At 42.2% G+C, this 12,554-nt stretch overlaps 1 protein-coding gene across 1 annotated transcript; it reads left to right on the forward strand.

Moving 5' to 3' along the window:
• Window positions 1-7,136: 7,136 nt before the first annotated feature.
• On the forward strand, window positions 7,137-8,179 carry LOC124682092 (basic leucine zipper 43-like). The gene has a single exon (XM_047216855.1). The coding sequence runs from the start codon at window positions 7,236-7,238 to the stop codon at window positions 7,872-7,874; it is 639 nt and encodes a 212-aa protein (XP_047072811.1). The 5' UTR covers window positions 7,137-7,235; the 3' UTR covers window positions 7,875-8,179.
• The last annotated feature ends 4,375 nt before the right edge of the window (window positions 8,180-12,554 follow it).

A 12,554-nucleotide genomic window follows, 5' to 3' on the forward strand; every position in this document is an offset into this window, starting at 1 on the left:
TGCACGTGTGTAAAGGCGACAGTGGGTGCACCGTGTTAGTACTTGGTTTATGCTATGATCGTGATCTCTTGTAGATTATGGAGTTAACTATTGCTATGATAATATTGATGTGATCTATTCCTCCTACATATGCATGAAGGTGACGAGTGTGCATGCTATGCTAGTACTTGGTTTAGTAGCGTTGATCTATCTTACACTAAAGGTTACTTAAACATGAGCATTATTGTGGAGCTTGTTAACTCCGGCATTGAGGGTTCGTGTAATCCTACGCAATGTGTTCATCATCCAACAAAAGTGTAGAGTATGCATTTATCTATTCTGTTATGTGATCAATGTTGAGAGTGTCCACTAGTGAAAGTGTAATCCCTAGGCCTTGTTCCTAAATACTGCTGAGTTACTACTGCTGCGTTACTACTGTTGCGTTACTACTGCTACATTACTACTGCTTGTTTACTGTTTTACTGCGTTACTACTGCTGCAATACCACCACCATCAACTACACGCCAAGCACTTTTCTGCCACCGTTGCTACTGCTCATACTTATTTATACCACCTGTATTTCACTATCTCTTCGCCGAACTAGTGCACCTATTAGGTGTGTTGGGGACACAAGAGACTTCTTGCTTTGTGGTTGCAGGGTTGCATGAGAGGGATATCTTTGACCTCTTCCTCCCTGAGTTCGATAAACCTTGGGTATCCACTTAAGGGAAACTTGCTGCTGTTCTACAAACCTCGGCACTTGGAGGCCCAACACGGTCTACAGGAAAGGAGGGGGAACGTAGACATCAAGCACTTTTCCGGCGCCGTTGCCGGGGAGGAAAGGTAAAAGGCTCTCATACTACGGTCTCAGGTAAAGTATTTTTCTGGCGCCGTTGTGTGTGTGCTCAAAGCTATTTCCTTTAGATCCTGCAATTGCATCTTTTTGTTTCTTGTTTACACTAATTTGGCATAATGTACAAGAGTGAGCTTCTTATTCTATTTCCTGATTTAAAACATGGATTGTTTGATGCGAAAATTAAAAAACCTATGAAATCTTCTTTGCATGCTGGTAGTGATATTAGTATGAACGCTTTGAACACCATTGTTGACAATAATATAGAAAGTTCTAAGCTTGGGGAAGCTGGTTTTCATGATATTTTTAGTCCCCCAAGCATTGAGGAGAAAATTTTCTTTGATGATACTTTGCCTCCTATTTATGATGATTATAATGATAGTGGTCTTTTGGTGCCACCTACTATGGAGAGTGAATTTTGTTGTGATTATACTATGCCTCTTACACTTGATGAGAATAATAATGATAGCTACTTTGTTGAATTTGCTCCCACTACTACTAATAAAATTGATTATGCTTATGTGGAGAGTAATAATTTTATGCATGAGACTCATGATAAGAATGTTTCATTTGATAGTTATATTGTTGAGTTTGCTCATGATGCTACTGAAAGTTATTATGAGAGAGGAAAATATGGTTGTAGAAATTTTCATGTTACTAAAATGCCTCTCTATGTGCTGAAATTTTTGATGCTACACTTGTTTTATCTTCCTATGCTTGTTACTTTGCTCTTCATGAACTTGTTTATTTACAAGATTCCTATGCATAGGAAGCATGTTAGACTTAAATTTGTTTTGAATTTGCCTCTTGAAGCTCTCTCTTGCTTCAAATACTATTTCCCGCGAATGGATTATTAAAACTGCTGAGCCCATCTTAATGGCTATAAAGAAAGAACTTCTTGGGAGATAACCCATGTGTTATTTTGCTACAGTACTTTGTTTTATATTTGTGTCTTGGAAGTTGTTTACTACTGTAGCAACCTCTCCTTATCTTAGTTTTGTGTTTTGTTGTGCCAAGTTAAGCCGTTGATAGAAAAGTAAGTACTAGATTTGGATTACTGCGCAGTTCCAGATTTCTTTGCTGTCACGAATCTGAGCCCACTGCCCTGCAGGAAGCTCAGAAAATTATGCCAATTTACGTGCATGATCCTCAGATATGTACGCAACTTTCATTCAATTTGAGCATTTTCATTTGAGCAAGTCTGGTGCCATTTTAAAATTCGTCAATACGAACTGTTCTGTTTTGACAGATTCTGCCTTTTATTTCGCATTGCCTCTTTCGCTATGTTGGATGAATTTCTTTGATCCACTAATGTCCAGTAGCATTATGCAATGTCCAGAAGTGTTAAGAATGATTGTGTCACCTCTGAATATGTCAATTTATATTGTGCACTAACCCTCTAATGAGTTGTTTCGAGTTTGGTGTGGAGGAAGTTTTCAAGGATCAAGAGAGGAGGATGATATACTATGATCAAGGAGAGTGAAAGCTCTAAGCTTGGGGATGCACCCGGTGGTTCACCCCTGCATATATCAAGAAGACTCAAGCGTCTAAGCTTGGGGATGCCCAAGGCATCCCCTTCTTCATCGACAACATTATCAGGTTCCTCCCCTGAAACTATATTTTTATTCCATCACATCTTATGTGCTTTTTCTTGGAGCGTCTGTTTGTTTGCTTTTGTTTTTGTTTGTGTTTGAATAAATTGGATTACATCATGCTTGTGTTGGAGAGAGACACGCTCCGCTGGTTCGAATGAACACATGTGTTCTTAGCTCATAATATTCATGGCGAAGTTTCCTCTTCGTTAAATTGTTATATGGTTGGAATTGGAAAATGATACATGTAGTAATTGCTATAATGTCTTGGGTAATGTGATACTTGGCAATTGTTGTGCTCATGTTTAAGCTCTTGCATCATATACTTTGCACCTATTAGTGAAGAATACATAGAGCATGCTAAAATTTGGTTTGCATAATTGGTCTCTCTAAGGTCTAGATAATTTCTAGTAAGGTGTTTGAACAACAAGGAAGACAATGTATAGTCTTATAATGCTTGTAATATGTCTTTTATGTGAGTTTTGCTGTACTAGTTCATCCTTGTGTTTGCCTCAAACAACCTTGCTAGCCTAAACCTTGTATCGAGAGGGAATACTTCTCATGCATCCAAATACTTGAGCCAACACTATGCCATTTGTGTCCACCATACCTACCTACTACATGGTATTTCTCCGCCATTCCAAAGTAAATTGCTTGAGTGCTACCTTTAAACAATTCAAAATTTATTACCTCTTATTTGTGTCAATGTTTTATAGCTCATGAGGAAGTATGTGGTGTTTATCTTTCAATCTTGTTGGGCAACTTTCACCAATGGACTAGTGGCTTCATCCGCTTATCCAATAATTTTGCAAAAAGAGCTGGCAATGGGATTCCCAGTCCCAAATTAACAAACTAAAAATATACACTCCTCCATGGTATGTGATTGTTGGACGGCACCCGAAGGATTCGGTTAGCCATGGCTTGTGTAAGCAAAGGATGGGAGGAGTGTCATCATAATAAAACTAAAATAAAAAGGTACTCCTTCATGGTATGAGATTGTTGGCAGGCACCCGAGGATTCGGTTAGCCATGGTTTGTGAAAGAAAGGTTGGAAGGAGTGCCATCCAAAAATAAAATAAAATGGGAGCCGCTCTTTGAAGGTTTGTCCGGCAAGGGGGTTAGAGTACCCGCTACCATTCGTTGACAACAACATACACCTCTCAAAACTTTATTTTTATGCTCTCTTTATGTTTTCAAAATCAAAGCTCTAGCACAAATATAGCAATCGATGCTTTCCTCTTTGAAGGACCATTCTTTTACTTTCATTGTTGAGCCAGTTCACCTATTTCTCTCCATCTCAAGAAGCAAACACTTGTGTGAACTGTGCATTGATTCTTACATATTTGCATATTGCATTTGTTATATTGCTTTGCATTGACAATTATCCATGAGATATACATGTTACAAGTTGAAAGCAACCGCTGAAACTTAATCTTCTTTTGTGTTGCTTCAATGCTTTTACTTTGAATTATTGCTTTATGAGTTAACTCTTATGCAAGACTTATTGATGCTTGTCTTGAAGTGCTATTCATGAAAAGTCTTTGCTTTATGATTCACTTGTTTACTCATGTCATACACATTGTTTTGATCGCTGCATTCACTACATATACTGTACAAATAGTATGATCAAGTTTATGATGGCATGTCACTCCGAAATTATCTTTGTTATCGTTTTACCCGCTCGGGACGAGCAGAACTAAGCTTGGGGATGCTGATACGTCTCCAACGTATCGATAATTTCTTGTGTTCCATGCCACATTATTGATGTTATCTACATGTTTTATGCACACTTTATGTCATATTCGTGCATTTTCCGGAACTAACCTATTAACAAGATGCCGAAGTGCCGGTTCCGTTTTCTCGCTGTTTTTGGTTTCGAAATCCTAGTAACGAAATATTCTCGGAATCGGACGAAATCAACGCCAAAGTTCCTATTTTCATCGGAAGCATCCAGAACACCCGGGAAGGACCAGAGGGGGGCCACAGGGCCACCAAACCCTAGGCTGGCGCGGCCAGAGGGGGGGCCGCGCCGCCCTATGGTGTGGCCCCCCTGTCGGCCCTCCTGCGCCGCCTCTTCGCCTATATAAAGCCCCTGGATCAGAAAACCCGATACCAATTGACGAAACCCACGGAAACCTGCCGAGCCGCCGCCATCGCGAAGCCAAGATCCGGGGGACAGGATCTCTGTTCCGGCACCCTGCCGGAGCGGGGAAGTGCCCCGGAAGGCTTCTCCATCGACACCGCTGCCATCTCCACCGCCATCTTCATCACCGCTGCTGCTCCCATGAGGAGGGAGTAGTTCTCCATCGAGGCTCGGGGCTGTACCGGTAGCTATGTGGTTCATCTCTCTTCCATGTACTTCAATACAATGATCTCATTGAGATTCATATGAGTTTGTATCACTACTATCTATGTGCTACTCTAGTGATGTTATTAAAGTAGTTCTATTCCTCCCGCACGTGTGTAAAGGCGACAGTGGGTGCACCGTGTTAGTACTTGGTTTATGCTATGATCGTGATCTCTTGTAGATTATGGAGTTAACTATTGCTATGATAATATTGATGTGATCTATTCCTCCTACATATGCATGAAGGTGACGAGTGTGCATGCTATGCTAGTACTTGGTTTAGTAGCGTTGATCTATCTTACACTAAAGGTTACTTAAACATGAGCATTATTGTGGAGCTTGTTAACTCCGGCATTGAGGGTTCGTGTAATCCTACGCAATGTGTTCATCATCCAACAAAAGTGTAGAGTATGCATTTATCTATTCTGTTATGTGATCAATGTTGAGAGTGTCCACTAGTGAAAGTGTAATCCCTAGGCCTTGTTCCTAAATACTCGCTGAGTTACTACTCGCTGCGTTACTACCGTTGCGTTACTACTCGCTACATTACTACTGCTTGTTTATTGTTTTACTGCGTTACTATCTGCTGCAATACCACCACCATCAACTACACGCCAAGCACTTTTCTCGCCACCGTTGCTACTGCTCATACTTATTTATACCACCCGTATTTCACTATCTCTTCGCCGAACTAGTCCACCTATTAGGTGTGTTGGGGACACAAGAGACTTCTTGCTTTGTGGTTGCGGGGTTGCATGAGAGGGATATCTTTGACCTCTTCCTCCCTGAGTTCGATAAACCTTGGGTATCCACTTAAGGGAAACTTGCTGCTGTTCTACAAACCTCTGCACTTGGAGGCCCAACACTGTCTACAGGAAAGGAGGGGGAACGTAGACATCAACCCCTACTTTCAATGTAGGCCCGATGCCACTGGTAAGCTAGGCTACACCTCTTACCAGAAATGCTCGGCAGCTGTTCGCATGCTTTCATATGGAATGCATAGTGATATCTTTGAGGACTACATGCGAATGAGTGAGAGTACCTTCCATGAATCCATGTACTGGTTTTGCCGAGCCGTGAATGGGGTGTGTTTGGCGAACTGTACTTGATAGCCCCAACTGTTGAGGACATTGGATGCATGTTGTCGATCAATGAGGCTAGAGGGTTCCGAGACATGATTGGTAGCACCGATTGCATGCATTGGTAGTGGAAGAACTGCCCATTTGGATGGCAAGGTCAGTGCATCGGCCATGCTGAGGGATGCATTGTTTTTCTGAAAGTAGTGGCATCGCAAGATTTGAGGATTTGGCACTGTTTCTTTGGCATGGCTTGTTCACACAAAGACATCAATATGCTCAACCGCTCTATGGTGTTCAACCAGCTTATGGAAGGCATTGTTTCTAAGGTGAGCTATGAGATCAATGCCAGTGCATATGACAAGCCATATTATCTTGTTGATGACATTTATCCTGACAGGGCCACACTAGTGAAGACAATCCCTAATCCTCAAACAGATGTAAGAGGCTTGCAGGAAAGATGTGGAGCGAGCATTTTGTGTGATCCAAGCTCGTTGGGCAATTGTTCGCCACCCAACTAATGCATGAGGTGATGACATGTTCTGTGATCGTGCACAACATGATCGTCGAGACAAAGCGTCCTGATGACCGCAGTGAACACGGATGGGACTTTTAAGGTGAGTTGGTTGAGCCAAATCCTAGGACGGGTACCTGGGAGGAGTTCTGAAATATGAACGTTAAAGTCTCTGACAACAACATTTTCAAACGCCTCCAGAAGAATTTGACTAACCATCAGTTGGCTTTGGCTGGCCACCAATCTCATCTACTTTTATTTGTTAATTGTGGTGTATGCCCTATGCATTTTAATGTTTGATGCATGTAGACTTTCGCATTTATTTGATTATAATAATAAAGTATTTAGAACCTCTATTTTCGTAGTTTTCTATGGCTAATTTGTTTCATATGTTACATATTTTCAGTGTAAATAACCCTGAACCGGCCTCGCTCGACAAAATGCGTCGGGTCACTGGGCAACCCCAGACGCAAACGGACAATGGTGACCCGACAACCATTTTTGTGTCCACGGCCCGAACCAAACGGACACGCGAGATTACTTTTAGCATCCGAAATGCGTGGGGCCGCTGGAGATGCCCTAAGCTACCAAACTCCAGCTCAACATATGTTAGATTCTTAAACTACAAAAAAAAAATGATAGCATATCCCAATTGTGAGAGAGAAGGGAACCCATTTTTTCTCTCTCTAGGACAGAGCAAAGCTACTCTGCCACACGCCCACACTATAAAAGGCCCTCACCTACCCATGGCTTCTTCTCCACATGAGCCATAGACAACAAACAAGATCAATCACATAGCTACATCGCAGCTATAAACTAGCGCTACTACACTTGAAGCTAGCATAAGCAAAGAAGAGAAAAGAAGAAACAAGATCATGTACCACCATAACCATGGTGAGGTGGCCAGCCTTCACTTCCTCCCGCCTCCAAATCGTCCCCCCTCCTTCGCCGCTCACCACCACATAAACATGGCCCTGCCGCCTCAGGCCTACTTCCCTCCCTCCTTTGATCCTACTGCTCTACTCGCCGGAGACGATGCGTCTCCTGGCTTTGAACTTGACACTATCCTACAAGAAGCGGCTCACCTTGCCAGCGGCAATGGCTCACCCAGCTCGGGCTCCGACGCCGGAGGCGTCAACTACTTCCAGGTGGGCGTTGCTGGCGATGGCGTTTGCGTTGGAGCTGCCGAGGAGGAGAGGAGGCGACGGCGTATGGTCTCGAACCGGGAGTCGGCGCGACGGTCGCGCATGCGCAAGCAGCGGCAGCTGAGCGAGCTGAGGGCGCAGGCCGCGCACCTCCGTGGCGCCAACCGCCGCCTCCTCGACGAGCTCAACGGCGCATTGAGGCACTGCGCCGACGCCCGCCGCGAGAGCGCCCATCTCAGGGACGAGAAGGCCGAGTTGACCAAGAAGCTCGAGCAGCTGTCGCACCAATCGGCGCCGGAAAAGAAAGCCGCCTCGAGCAATCATAGTAGCTGTTCCTCGGAGGAGACAGAAGGAGAAGAAAGCATGTAAGATTTTAATCAAGCCTGGATCGGAAACTACGGAAGAGGAGAAAGCCTCTAGTGTGGGTTCTCCCGGGAAGAAGGTGAGGTGGACTAGCTATGGTGCTGCACCCGGTGCGCGGGTGACGAAGAAGAAGGCACACTGCCGAGTTCCTGAATCACTTTTTATCTGAACCTTCCTCAATCAGTTTTCTTCACAAGACGTTTTCCGTCTTTGTAAAACGTATAACTAACTAGCTCGTCGCTTGTTCGGATGCTTGAGCTATGCGTCCTTCTGATCCTTCAAAAGATATGCGCTATTTTGCTCTTTTTTGGGGGTGCACTTATTTTGCGTAAAAAGTGCGTTTGTGTATGATTCTATCATGCAGTGCATTCTGATATTTCTGAAAAAAATATTGAAGGAAAATTCATATTTCTGAATGTCACGGTCCTTCAGGAACTGAGGAGAGCCATAGAGCTGTGGCCAGTGGCCAATACAGGTTGATAGACCCGGTTTTATGGGCTGCCATCTAGAATAGCTCATTGAACAAGCAATGTACTAGCTGATGCGAAAATTCTTGTTCAAGATCAGATCTATAAAGAAACACAAAGGTTTACACCATCACTATCCATGCATATTTTACTTTACCTTCAAAATAAATAAGTGTCTGAACTTTTTTTTTTACATATTTATAGAACATTACCTTAACATACCACATTCCTTTGATATTTTATTGAATGATATTTTATTTCAAACTTTAAATGTGCTTTTATGGCCTTTTTCATTATTGTAACTTGGTTTCTACGGATATTTTCTCTTGAACGAGAGATCGACAAACCATCGTTGTTGTGATGTAAAAAAAAAGGGTGTCCTCGTTTTCTTCAACATGTGTCCTGATGTTTCCCCTCACCTCTGGTGACCGATGCAAAGAGGTGAGGGGACCCTAGATGCGCGTAAATTAGGTACTGCCTACGTATATTTTGTATGTCCATGGCTACGGTGTCTCTGTGGTGGAGACAAAAAAAGATACTTTGCTTCAGTCCCGTCATGGTAGGATTGTCATAGTCGATGTTGAGGAGAGAAATTCCTACTATGATGGTAATCTCCACAGTGCATCAGTATATCAGGATGGTGAGAGAAGTGCCGCCAATGCTGAGTTTAATCTGGTGTCTAGTTTCTTTAGTTTGTCTTTTTGTGTTATTTGTATTCTTTCACAATTGTTTAGTGGCCTCCTTTACAAGGTTTTTGGCCCAAGACACACTAGGCATTCTTTGATGCTCGGTTTTCAACTAGTCATGGTAGGCGGTTTCTTGGGACTCCCCAAAACTTTAAAGTTGCTCCAAGTTATATGAATGTTCTGTAGAGACATATGGAGGAACTTGAAGATATGATTGTAGAGACCACTATATGCATGTTTGGTTCAGTTTATTGGATTGGGCATATATACTAGCCTCAATTACTCAATGTAAACTCCGATGATCATTTTCTAAGGAAAGCCAGATCATTTTCGTAGAGAAAAACTGGTGCTAGCTCTGAAGTAAAACCCACAAGCCTGGTCGATCTCCGTGCGACACCCGTCCCTCACCGGAGCACCATATACCGCCGGAGGGTCGTCACGCGGCAACCCGCAAAGCAGAGCACGACGGCGACCACCTCAAATTAAACAACCAACATGATTTGACGATGGTGCCGCATAATATACTCCTACTAGTAGTACTAATTAATCACCAATCAAGAGCGCCCCTTGATCAGCACAAGGGTTCTCTCAAATCCTCAATGGCCTCTCTCGCCCACACGTATATCATCCAAGTAGCTAGCTTCGCCTGCATAGCTTGATTAGCTAGTGGAGTTTTAATCACCCAAAGCGCCGGCGTACCAAAGTTGGTCTGCATCACCCTGGTGACTTGGACGCTAGATCGTTGGGCACAACTTGCACTTTCACCTCCATAAGCTAATTAGCCACTGACCCTCCTTCTTCTTTCTTTCGCGTCGCTATTGGATATGGTCCATCAGTGAGTGTGATATTTACAGTGGTTTGTCTTCAGTTTATATCTTGAACATATATTCGAAGAGATCTGCAGTCTGAACAATTACCATGCGATTTCTTTTTTAGCTACCGTAATATTGGTGGTCTATTGCTGCATGCGCCTCTTGGACAGATGCAACATGTACTCCCACTACGTACGATGCAGGGAGGAGAGAGATTCGAGTCTTATCCACAGCAATCAATCGATCCAGTCGGTGTCGAGTCCTCCAGGCGATGCAACTGGGCGACCCAATTAGGCGCTCCTAAACTGCCAATAATTTAACGAGTGTATGCAAAAGGAGACTGCGGCTTTACGCCCAGAAAGGGATCTTGGTGCAACGAGCGCAAGTGCGCGTGTGTTGAGGAAAAGGAAGCTAATGCCCCGAGCACAGAGACACGCGCGCGGTGGTGGTGACGATCGGCGATCGCGACTCGGCCGGGCCTATCCGTGAAAGCAGATCGCTTGGTTCCGGGGGAGAGGAAACGATACGGATCTTGATTGTGATCGTTCCGATGCCTTCCCGTCGTCGTCTTCAACGTACTGGAGGCACATGGTTCATGTCTACGGATTGGAATCCTAATGGCGTGTCTGATCATGCTGCTATTTTATTAGATACGTGGTACATCCATCAGGTTCCTCATAAAATATTTAAATTTGAACTCTGCTGGTTACTCATCGAAGATCTGGCAGATGTTGTAACTAGATGGCATGATGATTTTGCCAATTTACGGAGAGTTCCTAAAGGCTGGAACTTAAATATCGAAGGGGCGTACAAAAGTGAGAGGGATCTGATTTCAGAACATGTAGGTTATATTGATAAGCACAGTGAGCTAGCAGGCCTTTCTGCAGCTGACTATGAGTATAGATGTTACTTGCAGAATATGTTAAATCAAATCTTTCGTGAAGACGAAGTTAAGTGACCGCAACGAGCTAAAGAAAGAGATTTGCTAGAGGGAGATCCGCTAGAGTGATTAAAGTTTCACTTAAATTGATGGAATTAAACTAGATCATCAAGCTAAGCGCGGTAAATTTCAATGTAACCTTTGCTAAAACTTTACTTTGGGTAAATATAATTTGATCTATGGGTTAGATAAAATAGAACTAGCATTGAAACAACACATTACTTAGGGATCAAATATATATCTTCTAGAGGATCATAATATGGTATTTCTTGCAACAACATATGTATATTTTCAAGTACTAAACAAGGAAGAAGAAAGTTAAGAACCAATCTTGACTTATCCTTTTCATGTCTTTATTCAATATCTATTCTTACCATGATGTTCATGGTATTTATTCAACTCAATTCTTAAACTTATGACAAGTAAATCAATACAAGTTCTATTATCAAATTTTGATATATTATATTCTTGTCTATTCCAAAATTATTTACATCAAACTATGGTGAAGGGAGAGTCAGCCCATCTATTCATATGATATCATCATCATCCCTTGAGTTAGGACCTTAGGATATAATCCATTTCATTGAGAAGTGGTGAGTTAATCCAAACTTAAATGGCATAGAACCATATTCTTGACATACAAAAGTAAGTAGAAACTAGTCCAAAATAAGGTAGTCAATTTGAACTTAAATTTATATGATCAAATTAAGAAACCTTGTGAGCATGTTAGAAACCCTAACCATCTCCATGCTCATGTAAGAGAGTACAAGTTAAGTGTTACACTCAAGTTACTTGAGCAAGCACTTGATCTTGGAGGTGAGAGATAAATCTTCTTAGTTGTGCCTTTAGGAAGCCCAGAACCTTGATCATCGCTATTATGTGTTGATCATAGAACCTTGAGAATTGTGATGAAGGAAGTAGTTAAACTCTAATGAACTAGGAGCCATCAAGATTAACTTCAAAATCAAAATGAATGTTTAGAGTAGTAAATAAAGGTGTTTAATGACAAATTTTTAAGAACTAGAAGTGAGGAATTAATGAGAAATAAATTGATAATGCTTATTACATTATTATGCCTTGGAGATAAATGTGAATAAGAATTCTAGGAAAGCCTTATGATAAGCATATATCATCCTTCACAAAAAAAATAATAGAAATGGTAGTAAGTAACCCTAATTCATCTTCAACATCTGAAGTAGAGAATCAATCGAAGGGCGCTAAAACCTTGTTAGCTTAGAAACCAAATTTTATTAACCACGTCTACGGAATTATCAATATCTACTTGGGTGAGAGAACCAGCCTTCGCATCAATTATAACATTTGATTTATACACTTGGAATCCTAACCCACAATATCAATTTCAAATTAAGCATTCCTTGGTGATCATAAGTAAACCCTAGTATAGTGCCCTCCTGAAAGAACATGGAGCCTCCCATGTGTGGTTTTGGTAATTGATGACAATCTCTATGGACTAACGGTTGTATTGAGAATCTATCTTAGGTCGTGTCCATAGCCATGTGTTGGTCTCAAGGTTGCAAGATGGAGAAGATTGAGTACAATGAAGAAGACGGATGAAGATGGTGTCGAAGAGAGATGAAGACGGTGTAGAAGATGAAGAGGGATGAAGACGGCGTATAATATGGATGAAGACGGTGGCGTGCGTACAAGATGGAAGAATACGGTGGCGTGTATGTTGGAAGAAGATGGTGGCATGTACAATGATGAAGAGGGTGAAGATGGAGCTTACCGACTTGAGTGGAACGCGCAAGGACAAGGTTTAT

The sequence above is a fragment of the Lolium rigidum genome, chromosome 1 (assembly GCF_022539505.1).
Source record: "Lolium rigidum isolate FL_2022 chromosome 1, APGP_CSIRO_Lrig_0.1, whole genome shotgun sequence".
In the NCBI taxonomy this organism is placed as follows: Eukaryota; Viridiplantae; Streptophyta; class Magnoliopsida; order Poales; family Poaceae; genus Lolium; species Lolium rigidum.